Here is a 16,541-nt window from a genome sequence, read left to right on the forward strand (position 1 = left end):
TTTCTTCCTCGGCCCTTTTAGAAACATGAGAATTAACAATTGTTCTTACTACTCTTGGACAGTTAAAATAGATAGAAAAGATATTAGCTTACCTAATAAATAAAATTAGACAAAACTATACGTGTTGACATCAACCATCTCGCCTCAAAATATATACATATAAGCTATAAGATAAAATTAGACAAAAACAATAAACAACTAAGAATTTAGGAGGCATAGCAAAATCTGATACTTCATATTCCTTTTGTGCCTTTGAACAAAGGGTGAGTTCTTGGCATCTTCCTCTGCAAACAAATTAACAAATACAAAATGGGTAAGAGAAATTAGTGTTTTGATTTGAAAAATGGAAAAAAAAAAAATGATCAGCCTAACTTGAAATAAAAACCTGAATAGAGGTTGCTCAATACTGATGTTGGAATAGTTATTAATGCTGCCCATAATCGGCAGAGGAAGGTCGTGGATGTTTGGGTTTCGAACGACCACATGTGGAACAAGTTTTGCAGGGTTTTGTTCATCATCTTCTTAATTTCCTAACTACATGAAGTATTCTCCCATGTGACCTTATCTTTTTATTTTTATTTTTTTTATATATATTTTTTTTAAGTTTTAGTTAATCACCTCAAGACCCTAAATTTTAGTGGATTTTCACACAAATTTACCCTCCTAAATTAACTAGCTATTTGAGATTTTAAATTATTTGCACATAATATATATACTCTCAAAGAAATGCTTTGAGAATTTTTGAGCATCGAACGTCTTTGCAGGATGCTAATGATGGATCAGCCTACTTGTACATGCAGTGCCATGAAGGCCCATGCCGATGGCAAAGAGAGGGAGAAAGTAATGCAATTTTTTATGGGTCCAATTCTTATATTTAACATAAGAGTATATATAGTGTGTTATGACTAACAATAAGAATTTAACACTAACCCAACACTACTAGTGCAGTGGAGTCAAACTAAGTGATAGAGAAAAGGGTTGGCATCGACAATTGGCATTTTCTTAGAGAAAATATTGACACCAACAGGCCTCATCTGGAAGCGAATGTATAGATTATAAGTTCCACAATCCACCATACATTAATAAACAACATATCTTCAATACATAGAGAAGTTTTTTTTTGTGGCCAATAATACACAGAGAAGTTGAATATGAATTAAACACAAACTTTTGAAGACAAAAAACCATTCGGCAAACTTAGTAGTTTAACACGCTTGGTATGGGAACAAACGTGTGAGTATTGTAAGAACACTACAAAAAAATAAGTCTATTAGTCACTGGATTTATGGTTTGGATGATGGTGTTGTTCCCTTGACTACTGTAACTGGGCATGAAGCATTAGTCACCACGTAGTTGCTAACACTGCCAAGCAACACCCTGCAAATTCACATTTAATTGCTTAGTTAATTAAATAGCGTCTAAATGAGAAAACTATTATACCCCAAAAGTTTAAGTTATTAATAGCAAATCAACAATTCATGTCAAGATAGCTAACACCTCACGCGCAAGAAACAAACAAGTGTAGACAACATATAAGAACAGTTCAACTCTATTTGTCGAGGTGATAAATAATAAGTGATAGAAAAACTCTATTGGAGGTTTAGAACTTTCATAATACCATTTAATTAGAAAAACTCTAAACCCCAAAAACTTAAAAATTTATAAAATAGTTCAATATTTATATATATATATATATATATATATATATATATATATCAAACTAGCTAAGAACGAATGGTACACTTAACTGTCAAAGTGATTGGGCTTAGCTTAATTAGTATCTAGATGAACCAATTAAGGGTGTATATAGTCTGTAATAAAAGTAGAAATTATGCTTATTAAAAGGGTCTGATGAATTTAGTGGGAGGAAGAGATCGAGTAGTCTACCTTTTAATAAGGCCTAAGCCCCTGCTTCCAACAATAAGCGAATCGAGCTTGAGATCTTGCACTGCATCACACAACTTCTCCCTTGGGTCCCCCCAGTAAACCTTGGCCATAACCTTAGCCTATTCACATTAATTTAATTCAAAAAACAAAAAAACAAAAAAGCCCTTATTTAGAATATAAAAACTTTAATTTATATATATATGGGTTTAGGGTTTAATTAGGTGTCACGGATCCGCCCTAATATATATATATATATATATATATATATAAACAAACACTAGAACACACGATAGAATTATGTTTCATGCACAACTTCTATACACAAAACTAATATATATGCCTCCTTTTGCATAAAAGAATTTTGTACCTGGAGAAATTTTCTTTTTGCATGTTAAATATGCCAAAATGATCTTGTGATGTCTAATCTAAATTTATTAACGGGCCAGGCGGGGCCGACTTTAAACGAGCCGGGCCCATCCTATCTTATTGTACACCTATAATTCTCTAATTACAATATGACAAAATAACATGTTAAATATAAAATTTTCTATTGGCCAGGGTCAAATATATAATTGTTGAATATTAGTCGGCAATCTATATGTGGCCGTACCGATTCTGTTCTATACTCAGTTGTGTATATGATTTGGGTATATAAAATTATACGAAACTCAATCACTGTTAATATTGATAATATGAGGAAGATGAATACCCCTTTAGTTGCCACTGTATTAAGAATTTGAAGAACCTCTGGATCAGTAGTAAGTCCATACTGCTTTGAGATATTTATCTCCACAAATTCTTCAAGAGGAATCAAAGCTGCAGCGAATTAACACACAAAATTAACTAAAACCAAAAGAAAAAAAGAACAAAAAAGAACATATATTAATAAATAGATGTAGATTGATCACGTAATACATATATATGATGATAAGTGATTAGGTAGGTAGAGAGAGAGATAGGAGATACATACGTGATCCAGTGTCCTCGAAGAGCTGCTTTCTGGTGGAAGCTTTGGGGTTTGGGGGCTCAACATGGATCAATATCAAGTGATCTGCTTCTTCTATCAGATTATCAACAGCCCATCGTAGCGCTGATTTGCTACTTTCAGAATAATCCATGCCTATGCCTACCGTACGTGCCTTCCTCATCATCTCTCTCTCTCTCTCTCGATCTCTATTCTCTCTCTCCAGAAATATTAATACGTGCAGTAAGTGTGATGACTATATATATGGATTCTAAAGAACAAGAAGGAGAAGGTTCTTGAAGGCACTACTGGGTGGTGGGTTGGGTTGGCGTCTGTCTTACAAATACATTATATGGACAAGACTTGTAGGAGCGGCTACCATATAGCTTTAATTGTTAATTACTTGAAATCACAATAATTACTAGCTATAGACAGGAATTTCGAATAAATTCCCGGTGCCAACTTGATCGATCTTACAATATCATTACCCAGTATATATATATGCTCCCACTCATCTCTACCCTTTTAACTTTGAATCTTTTACTTTTTTTATTTCTTCTTTTTACAACTTTGAATCTTTTACTTATGCAAAAATACTATACCCAATACCCAATTTCCAGATTTTGTACGTTATACACTGTTTTATATGGTTGCTAACATCAGATAACATGCATAATATAAAAAGGTTCGCGTGTACGCTCTCAAAGAGCTGAACACTATGCAACCATGCCAAAATCAGTGCCAAAATTCAAATATTTCAATTTGGTCAAACTTTAAAATAAAACAATTATTTGTAAAATAAATAATTATGTTGAATTCTCGGAAAATGTTTAAAATAAACAACAATAATTTAAAAATTATCCCAAAACTTCTCAAATAAATTCTCAAATAAAATTTGAGAAATTTACGGGGTCTCAGATCCAAGCTCATCATGTTTCTTCCCTTAGATATCCTTGGACATATTCATTCACTTACACGATGATCCTAGAGTTTAAGTGTAGTGAATAATGGTACGTTATACCCTAATTAATGTGAAATTCACATGAATCGAAATATCTCTTGATCGAGTCGCTTCAACCAAACATCTTTGGTTAACCAATTATCATTGGTTTTAGGACATATTTCCATGTCACGCCCCACTTTCCAGGCCCGTGAAAAACACTAAAACCTTGCCTTTAAACCCTTTTTCAAACAATGAGCCATATACTTAATATAATAAATAAAATACATTTAATAAATCAGAGTGTGAGCCTAACTGACAAAATATTTATGTATATAAAACCATTGTATCAAAAACAATTAACAAAATCAACTGGTCTCACTGTCTCGTCTTCTCCCCACTGACTTCTCAGCTTGCTTAATTTGCAAAACCAACCGCTGCACCGTGGAATGATGCATCAGGTTATAATTACATAAAAACCCGGAAAGCTATGAAGCTCGTATGAGTGAAATGACACCACCTCAATTCTCAATGAACCAGACATAACAATATTAATTCTCAATTTCCACCATAAACATCAATAATACCAATATTCCTCATTTCCATCATATTCCAACAGTAATTATGATAATCCTTTCAATATCTCCAAACCAAATTACCATAATCAAAATCATTCAAATCATATGCATCACAATTAGCAACCTAGTGGTAATCCACAATAATCCAATTATGTACTTAATAACAAAATCATCATCAATACCATTCTCCTAATTCAATCCTAGAATTACCCAATTCTAGCATACGAGCATACAAACAAGGTAAACAACAGACAAATTTCACTCATTGTGCTAAACAGTCTAACCAAATAAATTTCACTCACAGTGCAACTTTGTGAAAAGACATATTTGCCTTTCATAGCCTTTGTTCAGATTCCTAATCCGCCAACCAAAATGACAACGGGTTAGGATTCCCGAGCCAACGAAACATGTTAAGACTAGTAAACCAACACAATAAATTTCAAGTTTCCCAAAAAAATAAATGGCCGGAAAAGAGTCAATCGCCATGCAAAGTGATTGCCCGATTATAGATTTCACAACAATTCACCCATCGACCTCGAAAACAACTCTTGGGAGTTCAACAGACCAAGCAGAGGGAAAACCACCTAGAAATCGCCGCTGCAAGTGGTGGAGCTCGTGGTGGCAACGGCGACAGAGTACTTGGACAGAGAAATTCCAATCCAAAACAAGCCTAAATTCAGTCTAACAATTCACAAGCACTAAAGAAATTGAAAGGGGTTAGAAAATGGGTGAAGGAAGTTCAATCCAGCCAACACGCACAGCAGAGCCGCGGTGGCATTGAGCTTCAACTGGGCTTTTCAATTCCTGTAAAATTTTGAGCAATCCAACCAAATGACAAGCAAGAGTAGAGTGAAAGGGTGAGTTTTGATACCTGAGTCGATATAAAACACTGCTGGAATTGCCGGAAAACTGGCCAGAGAAGCGGTAGCTTTTGTGGCTTCGCCGGTTCAATCGGAGCACACCGTCGTGTTCATGAGTGATAGAAAACTTTCTGGGGTGGTGTGACGCTGCAACTCCGCCGGAAGAGATGAGTCGTCGCCGGAGGCCAGATCAGTGTTGAACTGGGTTCGGGTCTTGGGCTGGAATCTGGGTAAGAAAAGGACGCCGAGAGAGAGAGAGAGGAGAAGACATCATTCCTTCTACCGTTGTGATCGCCGGTAATCACGCTGGACATAGAGGGTCAAACGAGAGAGCTAGAGAGAGATTGAAAATGAGAGAGGCAATAGAGAGAAGGAAGGAAATAAACATAGAAGGTCAAACACTCATATCTCTCAAACCGTAACTCTGATGGACGTACGTTTCACGTCTACGAATTTGTGGACTCGAGACCTTTCCAACAAGCCCAAACTCGATATCAAAAGCCCATTAAATCAAAAGTAAACCTTTGGGCCAAAAGAATTTAAAAACAAAATTTAAAAATTAACCCAAATCAATTTATTTCTCAAATAAATTTCCAAAATCTTGAAATAAAATTTCAGATAAAGATTTTGAAAAATACAGGGTCTCACAATCTACCCCTCTTAAAAATAATTTCTTCCTCGAAATTCCTAAGGGAAAGTAATAAAGGAACAAGGAAAATAAACAAACAATAAAGACCTAGAGACAACGAGCTTGTTGTTGATTGTGCTTGTTACGGCTAGCCAATGACCTTGGCTGCCATGGAAGACCTACTTCAAGAGCATATAGGAAATAATGGCAGAAGGCCAAGGCTTGTATACACTTTGTCGTTCACGGCAGCAGTGTTGGATCATGAACTTCCAAGAAACTTAAGGCAGCCAGATTTCACCATGTTCTCCTGCGAGGAAGACATGGTCTCGTCTGTCGAACACATTGCCAAGTTCACGGCCCAGTGTGGTGAGCACGCCAGAGATGAGGCTTTGAAGATGAGGATCTTTGTCTCTTCGCTCACATGTGCCGCGTTCAAATGATTCATGACTCTATGGCCCCATACTATAGGCACTTGGAGGGAGATTGAAGACGTTTTTCATAAGTAGTTTTACCATTACGAAGATGAGGTGTCAGTTGTGGACTTGGCGAGACTTTACCAAAAGGAGAATGAATCAGTCTCGGCGCACATTGCCAAGTCCCGACGAGCAAGGATGAACTGCAGGGTTCATTTGGCAAAGAAGGAATTTGCAAAACTCGCTCAGGCCGGTCTTGCGTTCGAATACATGAAGCATTTGGATGGAATCCATTTCCGTGATTTATATCAATTAGCTGATATGTGAGACCCGGTATTTTTCAAAGATTTATTTTAAATATTTTGAGATTTTATTTTAAGGATTTTGAGAATTTATTTAGAAATAAAAAGGGTTTTAATTTAATTTTTAAGTTTTGTTTTTAAATTGGGCTTGACCAATAAGTTGACTTTTAAAATTAGTGGACTTTCGTCTTTGACTTTGGGTACGTTGGTTAGGTCTCGAGTCCACGAGTTCGTAGACACGAAGCAATCGTCGATCGGAAAATCAATACATTAATGGTTATGCCTGGGATGGAAAATTTCAGATATGTAATTAAGATGTAATGCAATTCTTATAAGTAAACTTGCATATGCGGCATAATTTGCAATTTTGGAACGCAAAGATAAACAGTTGATGAAAAGTACTTCTAATATCAATGTTTTGATACCGTGTAGTTTTTAATAATTTGTTGATAGAAGCCTGTGTTGGCTAGTTTCATTATAGTTCAATTCTATGTAGTAATATTTAGTGTGCACCATACTGATGAGTTTTAGAGATTCAGTCTCTCAAGCATGAATATAGTGAGGGCACCCCAATTAATTCTTTATGAATATTGCTTCACCGTTGTCAATTTGTTTGATGAACCGAGACATAATCTCGAGTAATTTTTATCGTTCAGCCCAGCCTTCTGTCCCTTAGATTGTTGTTTGTTTACTGATTGTTCTTGTCATTTCAGGTTCAGGATGCTCAACTAGCACAATACAACTATATTTTAGTTGTTGGCGAGAAAGAAGTTAAATCCGAACAGGTTATATTCATTTCTAATTTTCTAATATATCTATGCTGCGTTTCACCCTTTTATCAGTGTCTGACCACAAACATGAAATTCTGTTGTTCCTTTTGAATCACGCTGTCCTTCATCTGTTATGTTCTCGTTTATTGCAAATTTTCTTTGTACATGGCATTGTAGCATGGTTACTGAAAAAATTGAAAGCATTACTTTTTGCTTTGAAACCATTAGACATCATAAGTCACTAGCACTACAAGAAAAACATATTTGGGCGACCAAACTTTGGGCGACGAACATATATTCGTCGCCCAAAGCAATTTAGGGCGACGAACAAGAAAATTTGTCGCTCAATGTCATAAAGTTTTGGGCGACGAACAAAGGAGGTTTGGGCGACGAATTACACATTCCTCGCCCAAAGTTACTTTGGGCGACGAAATATGTTCGTCGCCTAAACATTAACAACAAATAATTAATTGAGAAATACATTGGGCGAGGAATATACATGTTCGTCGCCCAAAGTGCCTTTGGGCGAGGAAAACGAAAATTTGTCGCCCAAACTTACTTTGGGTGACAAAATATTTCGTCGCCCAAACTCATTTTGGGCGAGGAATATACATATTCCTCGCCCAAAGACACTTTGGGTGACGAAATTATGTTCGTCGCCCAAAGTAAGTTTGGGCGACGAATAGGTTCGTCGCCCAAAGGGTCATCCTGTTTTGTAATAATGGTTTGGGCGACGAATTGTGAGGTTCCTCGCCTAAGATAACTTTGGGCGACGAAATTTGTAGTTCCTCGCCCAAAGTAAGAATACTTTTTTGTTTACAATTTTATATATGTAATAACATACTATACGATTGTATTTCCAAAGATCATAACCATTCATTTTTTAATTCCCCACTTAAGGATCATCCATGCAAAAAATTAGCTCAATCGGAGATGTAGAAGTTAGGTAACGGTGGTTGAACTTATGAACGATTGTAAATTTTGTAATACGAATCGAAGTATGAAATGAATTCCGATTTAGCCGATTTTTTGCAGGGATGATCTTCCAGTATAAACGAATAGAATGAACGGTTCCGATCGTTGAAATCACATTGTAGTCTTCACAAATTGTTGAATAACCAAAATTTATACCCAAAAGTTAATATAATTATACTCTTCAAGTGTATTTGTATGTAGAAGATCACTTTTGTATTGTGTTTTTAACGATCCGAACCGATCATTCCTTAGTGCCTCACTTAAGGATCATCCATGCAAAAAATTAGCTCAATCGGAGATGTAGAAGTTAGGTAACGGTGGTTGAACTTATGAACGATTGTAAATTTTGTAATACGAATCGAAGTATGAGATGAATTCCGATTTAGCCGATTTTTTGCAGGGATGATCTTCCAGTATAAACGAATAGAATGAACGGTTCCGATCGTTGAAATCACATTGTAGTCTTCACAAATTGTTGAATAACCAAAATTTCTACCCAAAAGTTAATATAATTATACTCTTCAAGTGTATTTGTATGTAGAAGATCACTTTTGTATTGTGTTTTTAACGATCCGAACCGATCATTCCTTAGTGCCTCACTTAAGGATCATCCATGCAAAAAATTAGCTCAATTGGAGATGTAGAAGTTAGGTAACGGTGGTTGAACTTATGAACGATTGTAAATTTTGTAATACGAATCGAAGTATGAGATGAATTCCGATTTAGCCAATTTTTTGCAGAGATGATCTTCCAGTATAAATGAATAGAATGAACGGTTCCGATCGTTGAAATCATATTGTAGTCTTCACAAATTGTTGAATCACCAAAATTTCTACCCAAAAGTTAATATAATTATACTCTTCAAGTGTATTTGTATGTAGAAGATCACTTTTGTATTGTGTTTTTAACGATCCGAACCGATCATTCCTTAGTGCCTCACTCAAAGATCATCTATGCAAAAAATTAACTCAATTGGAGATGTAGAAGTTAGGTTTAGCATTTAGGATGTATGAACGATCTTGATTCTTATAATAATAATCGAACGGGTAGATGAACTCCGATTGAGCCGATTTTTTCCAGGGTTGATCTTTGAGTATGAACATATATGAAGAATGGCTCTGATTGTGATAATCACGTTGTGGTCTTCACAATTATTGAAGCTACAAGGTTTTAACGAAAGAGTTGATATAATTTTATTCTTCAAATGCAAAAACCACTGATTTATATGTAGAACCTTATATGTCGATTGTGTTTTTAACGATCTGAACCGTTCATTTATTAATTTGTCACTCAAAGATCATTCCTCTAAAATATTAGGTCAATTGAAGATCTAGAAGTTTGGTATTGGAGCTCGAATGTATGAACGATCATGGTTCATAAAAAAATTCAACTTTGGGCGACGAAATGTAGCTTTAAGCGACGAACAGTGCGTCGCCCAAAGTCTGAAATTATGGCGGGATAAAACGGAGCCCTAAAGTCAACAACTTTGGGCGACGAATTTATGTTCGTCGCTTTAATATACTTGGGCGACGAATTCATGTTCGTCGCCCAAAGTCTTTAAATTTATACCCATTTCTGGGTTCACTTCAGTCGATCAGCTCACTCACTCACCTGATCACCCTCGCAGCGCCGCACCCTCCTCCTTCCCTCAGCTCTCACTCCCTCCTCCTCCCTCCTTCCCCGTAACCCAAAACCCCCCTCCCTTTCGGCAACCCACCCACCCCCGAAAATACCCACCCCCGCCGAAACCCACCCCCCCGAATACCCACCCCCGCCGAAACCCACCCCCCACCCGAATACCCACCCCCGCCGAAACCCACCCCCCACCCGAATACCCACCCCCGCCGAAACCCACCCCCCACCCGAAACTCACCCTCCCCCGATAACCCACCCCCACCGAAACCCATCCCCCCCCCCCAGCCGAAACCACTCACCCAAAACACCCCCCCCTCGAAGCCGAAACCAGCTCAAGGTATTTGTTTTTTTTTTTTTTGAATTTATGGTATTTTATGTTTTTTTTTTGGTATTTTCTGTTTTTTTTGGTATTTTATGTTTTTTTTTTGGTATTTTCTGTTTTTTATGGTATTTTCTGTTTTTTTTATGGTATTTTCTGTTTTTTATGGTATTTTCTGTTTTTATGGTATTTTCTGTTTTTTATGTTTTATAATATTGTGGATTTTGTACTTGTTGTGGATTTTGCATAAATTGATTGTGAAATTTCTGATTTTAGTGGTAATTAGTTAATGTTGTGGGTTTTTTTAATTTAGTGGTTTGGTTGTGAAATCTGAATTTAGATTGATGTTGGGCTCATATTTGACAATGATTTATTTTTTTGGTGAAGGAAGGATAGTATTGCATTTGTTGTGAAGGATAATTGCATTTTTAGTGATGTATGTGTTTAATCTATCTTTTAGTTAAGTTTTTGTATGATTTAGTATTTAATGTTTCATATATAATTGTATTAAATTTTTGAGTGAATTAGTTTGTATGTTAAAATTAATTATAAAATTGATTAATTAATTTGTATGTTTTTATATGCTAAAATTTAATAGTTTGTTTGTATGTTTATATGTATATTGTTAGATTAATTATAATTTAGTTTGTATGTTACATTTAGTTTAGTTGTAATTGCAAAATTTCCGATGACGTAGTCCAGCACTCCTTGAGTACTGGGTGAGGTCATGTGGCACGAAGCGCTTGTGCGAAGTTATCAATCGATAACTTTGTACATTTAACTAGTCGTGCGAAGTTATCAGTGGATAACTTTGTACACTAAATTTAAATTCACCTTAGACCCGTTCGAGAGTCTATTGGACGCGCGCATGGGCGCTGGGCGTGACTGCGCTCCAATATGATTCTTGAATTGTCCAAATTACCCATGGACAGTTTGGGAGTGCACAATTATGTGTTGTGGTTAGCGGTTCATGTGATGTGGATTAGTTAGTTTGTTAGTTTTTAAATATAAAATTTAGTTTAATTACAAAATGTAGATTAATTAGTTTGAGAAATATATATAATTTAGTTATAAGGTGAAAGGCGATGGAGTCAGCTCCCAATGATGTAGTTCAGCCATCCTCGAGTACTGGGAGCCCCTCTATGCCACGGAGGGCCCGTCGATCTCACCGCTCTAGTCAGGTCACCGCTTCCGCTTCCGCTTCATCTACTGCCACGTCATCCACTGCGACGAGGGGACCATGTAGTGGGTTGAAGTCCTCTCGGATTGTGCGCAGTACTGGGGCGCGGATTCCAGTCATGTGTGTGCAAAACGGCCGACGACCGTTAGATCCTAACGTTGACAGTTTGTTCTCGCATGATGTGGGGGCTATTATTCGTGCCGAGTGCGCCATGGTTGCAACCACTTGGAAAAAATTGCCGGCAGAGATTCAACACAAAGTGATCCGCTCCATCTCAGTGAGTATATAGCTCAATAATTAATTCAAAATGATAAATTTGATCATTCATAACAATCTAATATTTTTTTCAGGTTAACTTTGACATTCAGATGGATGATCCCCTCACTGTCACGTACATGACAGATTTACTCATCAAGTCCTACAGGCAGTGGAAGCACGAACTACACGTGCATTTCAAGGGATTTTCGTCGGCAGTTGAGGCATTGGCGAACCCCCCTATGGAGTTGGTAGAGCGGTCTGACCAGTGGCGTTTTTTGTGCGATCATTTCATGAGTCCGTCGTTTTTGGTACGTTTTATCATCTTAAGACTTTAAAAAATCGATTATTGTTTTGTTATTCTATTATTGTATACATACACTAACATATTTATAATTTGCTTAATATTTAACAGAAGAAGTCGGTCGCCAACGCCAGAAACCGGAAAGGGAAGCCGTTTAACCATCATAGTGGTCCGACGCCCATCTCATATCGAGTGGAGTCGCGACGTCAGGTACGTCATTATTTAATTTAATACATATATATTCTTTAATATTGGTTGGGTCTTTGACAAAATTATTTTCTTTTTCAGCGTGGGTCACAATTCCCGGAGATAGATACTTTCGGAGATATCTATGTTCATCCCGGTTGTGATGCGGCCAAGGCAAAACATGTTAGTTTTTTATATTTTAATTTTTTTCACAATTTTTTATATTTATTTTTCTAATTGGTTACTTGTATATATAACATTTTGAAGGATGAGATGGTGGCCAACTCGAGAATATATTTGGAGAGCTTGGCCGAGCAGCACCCTCCGGGTACTCCGTTGGAGTCGATTCCAGTACCCGATCCCGATGTCGGACTTCGTATTATGATAGACTCACTGGGTGTTAGACCCGGTAAGGAAATACGCGGCATGGGATATGGGCGGATTCGTGATGTTCGATCCTCGTCTTCGTCTTCATCTTCGTCTCAGCCATCTGCAGTCGTCGCAGGGTTGTCCGCTCAAGTGAAGAAGTTGCAGGAGGACTTACGAGCTGAGAGAGCGGAGAAGGAGGCGTTGTATGCTGCATTGACCAAGGCGATACCTGGGTTTGTCCCGCCACCATCTTCTCATCAACCTCCGTCAGATATGAATGATGATGATGCTACTAGTTTAGAATAGATTGACTATATATATTAGGGTTAATTACTACTTTGAATGGATATTTTGATATATAAATTTATGAATTTTGTTTTATATAGTTTTTGAATAAAGAATTTTTTTTTAAATATTAAATTTAAATAAAAAAAATAATTTTTTTTTAAAAAAAACATGTTTGGGCGACGAAATTTTTCGTCGCCCAAAGGGTGTTTGGGCGACGAATAAATCTATTCCTCGCCCAAAGAATGTTTGGGCGACGGAATTTTTCGTCGCCTAAACATGTTTTGGGCGACGAAAAATTCCGTCGCCCAAAAAACGTTCCAGCGAGGAAATTAGTTATTCCTCTCCCAAATCTTGTTTAGGCGACGGATAATTTCGTCGCCCAAACATGCTTTGGGCGACGAATAAGGGTGTTCGTCGCCCAAACCATCTTTGGGCGACGAAATTTGTCCGTCGCCTAAACATTCTTTGGGCGACGAATTTTATGTGTTGGGAGACAAAAAAATTTCGTCGCCCCAGGTGTCTTTGGGCGACGAAATTTATGGATTCGTCGCCCAAACTCTTGGGCGAAGCATTGCTCGACGAACCAATTTCGTCGCCCAAACGTTTGGGCGACGAAACTCTACTTTGGGCGACGAATTCCGTTCCTCTCCCAAACCCTTTTTTCTTGTAGTGTAGCACTGTCTATGAACCTGGTCCTTTCTTGTTAGTTATTATGAAATTCCGCAGTTCCATTGAGAAGTTTCTTTGATCTTTGTTGTTGTAGATTAGCTTAAGAATGAGGGACAAAGTTGATGCGACCCCAATGTGCATGAAGAGTCTACTCCAACTCTTCAAAGGCAACCTTGAAGCTTTTTATTAGGATTCCTTTTGGTGAGATACCTTTTTAGTAACAAAAAATGGTAGTATCTTAATTATATCAATTGAGTATTTGTTTTCATTTAAATTTCAATTTAAACTCGAGACCCTATCTTGTATTTGATGCTCTGAACTTGACACGCCACCGTGTTTAATATTGAAATTGGACGAACGGCTTTTCTGTATCTTTCATGCACATCAAGTTCATTGATATGGTTCATTTTCGTCTAATGCACTCTGGTGTTTAACATTGGATTACCTGATCCCATTTTAATCCCAAAAGCACTACTCCACCCAAAGTTCCAAACCGTACAACTAGTCTGGAATGTTAGAATATTTTCAAAAAATTATCCTTAATTTGAAACATATTTTCAACTAGTCTTGAATCTACGGTCTCTGTTAGTTAAATTATCCTTAAGTTGCCAACTGCATATGCATGATTAAAAGTTGTCTAATCATTTTGCAAAATGTAAATCAGAATCACACTTATACATGATTCTACTTAATCAATCGTGTCATCAATGGCAGCCGGAGATGCATATATATTTTCCTGGCAAGAGAAAACTACTATGCATATATCTTTGTATAAGATCTCTTGTAAAATATGCTATATATAGACAATACTTACTACCTTTTGGTACTATTATTTTAATATAAGTGAGATCTAGCAGTGGATTTCATCAATCATAATTGCACAATCTGATATTTCTGTATTGTTTTTGGTAAGAGAAAATTGCACAATCAAAAAAAGACTTCATTTATCATATATGGTTTTTATGTTTTTTTTTATAAAAAGATACTTTATTTAATGATGATTAATATCTCAAAATAATACATGAGATAGCTAAGATATGCTATCCTCTACCCAAACGTACAAATTTTGGTGACATAAGAGCATGTTTATCAAGAAGATGTACTGCCCATTGCAATCACTAAGAGTCATGAGTACAAATGTACAATATAGTGTACCATCATACATGGTTTAATGATCGTGAAATATGACATAAAATTTACTCAAAGATATATGGATAGTAGTTGCAAAAAAAGATATGTGGATAGTAATTTTCTCTTACCAAAAACAATACAGAAATATCAGATTGTGCAATTATGATTGATGAAATCCACTGCTAGATCTCACTTATATTAAAATAATAGTACCAAAAGATAGTAAGTATTGTCTATATATAGCATATTTTACAAGAGATCTTATACAAAGATATATGCATAGTAGTTTTCTCTTGCCAGGAAAATATATATGCATCTCCGGCTGCCATTGATGACACGATTGATTAAGTGGAATCATGTATAAGTGTGATTCTGATTTACATTTTACAAAATGATTAGACAACTTTTAATCATGCATGTGCAGTTGGCAACTTAAGGATAATTTAACTAATAGAGACCGTAGATTCAAGACTAGTTGAAAATATGTTTCAAATTAAGGATAATTTTTTGAAAATATTTTAACATTCCAGACTAGTTGTACGGTTTGGAACTTTGGGTGGAGTAGTGCTTTTGGGATTAAAATGGGATCAGGTAATCCAATGTTAAACACCACAGTGCGTTAGAAGAAAACGAACCATATCAATGAACTTGATGTGCTTGAAGGATACAGAAAAGCAGTTCGTCCAATTTCAATGTTAAACACGGTGGCGTGTCAAGTTCAGAGCATCAAATACAAGATAGGGTCTCGAGTTTAAATTGAAATTTAAATGAAAACAAATACTCAATTGATATAATTAAGATACTACCATTTTTTGTTACTAAAAAGGTATCTCACCAAAAGGAATCCTAATAAAAAGCTTCAAGTTTGCCTTTGAAGAGTTGGAGTAGACTCTTCATGCACATTGGGGTCGCATCAACTTTGTCCCTCATTCTTAAGCTGGTCCTTTCTTGTTAGTTATTATGAAATTCCGCAGTTCCATTGAGAAGTTTCAAAGTAAAAAGTAATGCTTTCAATTTTTTCAGTAACCATGCTACAATGCCATGTACAAAGAAAATTTGCAATAAACGAGAACATAACAGATGAAGGACAGCGTAATTCAAAAGGAACAACAGAATTTCATGTTTGTGGTCAGACACTGATAAAAGGGTGAAACGCAGCATAGATATATTAGAAAATTAGAAATGAATATAACCTGTTCGGATGTAACTTCTTTCTCGCCAACAACTAAAATATAGTTGTATTGTGCTAGTTGAGCATCCCGAACCTAAAATGACAAGAACAATCAGTAAACAAACAACAATCTAAGGGGCAGAAGGCTGGGCTGAACGATAAAAATTACTCGAGATTATGTCTCGGTTCATCAAACAAATTGACAACGGTGAAGCAATATTCATAAAGAATTAATTGGGGTGACCTCACTATATTCATGCTTGAGAGACTGAATCTCTAAAACTCATCAGTATGGTGCACACTAAATATTACTACATAGAATTGAACTATAATGAAACTAACCAACACAGGCTTCTATCAACAAATTATGAAAAACTACACGGTATCACAACATTGATATTAGAAGTACTTTTCATCAATTGTTTATCTTTGCGTTCCAAAATTGCAAACTATGCCGCATATGCAAGTTTACTGATAAGAATTGCATTACATCTTAATTACATCTGAAATTTTCCAGCCCAGGCATAACCATTAATGTATTGATTTTCCGATCGACGAGTACTTCGTGTCTACGAACTCGTGGACTCGAGACCTAACCAACGTACCAAGTCAAAGACGAAAGTCTACTAATTTTAAAAGTCAACTTTTGGGTCAAGCCCAATTTAAAAACAAAACTTAAAAATTAAATTAAAACCCTTTTTATTTCTAAATAAATTC

General features: G+C 36.3%; 2 protein-coding genes across 2 annotated transcripts; one reads left to right on the plus strand and one right to left on the minus strand.

The window, feature by feature from the left end:
• Window positions 1-1,033: 1,033 nt before the first annotated feature.
• Window positions 1,034-3,082, minus strand: LOC147286148 (Adenine nucleotide alpha hydrolases-like superfamily protein). The gene is made up of 4 exons (XM_086240676.1): window positions 2,858-3,082; window positions 2,597-2,703; window positions 1,888-2,006; window positions 1,034-1,377 (listed from the first exon to the last, which is right to left on the minus strand). Exons 1-4 carry the CDS (start codon window positions 3,036-3,038, stop codon window positions 1,284-1,286), a joined length of 501 nt encoding a protein of 166 aa, XP_086096802.1. The 5' UTR covers window positions 3,039-3,082; the 3' UTR covers window positions 1,034-1,283.
• An 8,534-nt stretch (window positions 3,083-11,616) lies between these two features.
• LOC147286149 (uncharacterized) lies at window positions 11,617-13,712 on the plus strand. Its single transcript, XM_086240683.1, has 4 exons — window positions 11,617-11,728; window positions 11,802-12,017; window positions 12,122-12,220; window positions 13,617-13,712. Exons 1-4 carry the CDS (start codon window positions 11,663-11,665, stop codon window positions 13,710-13,712), a joined length of 477 nt encoding a protein of 158 aa, XP_086096809.1. The 5' UTR covers window positions 11,617-11,662.
• Window positions 13,713-16,541: the final 2,829 nt, after the last annotated feature.

This window comes from Dryas octopetala, chromosome 4 (genome assembly GCF_963921425.1).
Source record: "Dryas octopetala chromosome 4, drDryOcto1.1, whole genome shotgun sequence".
NCBI classification, from domain to species: Eukaryota; Viridiplantae; Streptophyta; class Magnoliopsida; order Rosales; family Rosaceae; genus Dryas; species Dryas octopetala.

Excerpts from the sequence above, each read along its gene's own strand:
- LOC147286149 (XM_086240683.1), top strand. The coding sequence starts at position 11,663 with ATGGTTGCAACCACTTGGAAAAAATTGCCGGCAGAGATTCAACACAAA. Across the intron at positions 11,729-11,801 it reads AAGTGATCCGCTCCATCTCA|GTTAACTTTGACATTCAGAT; the intron begins GTGAGTATATAG and ends TATTTTTTTCAG. Across the intron at positions 12,018-12,121 it reads TCATGAGTCCGTCGTTTTTG|AAGAAGTCGGTCGCCAACGC; the intron begins GTACGTTTTATC and ends AATATTTAACAG.
- LOC147286148 (XM_086240676.1), bottom strand. The coding sequence starts at position 3,038 with ATGATGAGGAAGGCACGTACGGTAGGCATAGGCATGGATTATTCTGAA. Across the intron at positions 2,704-2,857 it reads CTTCGAGGACACTGGATCAC|CTTTGATTCCTCTTGAAGAA; the intron begins GTATGTATCTCC and ends AATTCGCTGCAG. Across the intron at positions 2,007-2,596 it reads ATACAGTGGCAACTAAAGGG|GCTAAGGTTATGGCCAAGGT; the intron begins GTATTCATCTTC and ends TAATGTGAATAG.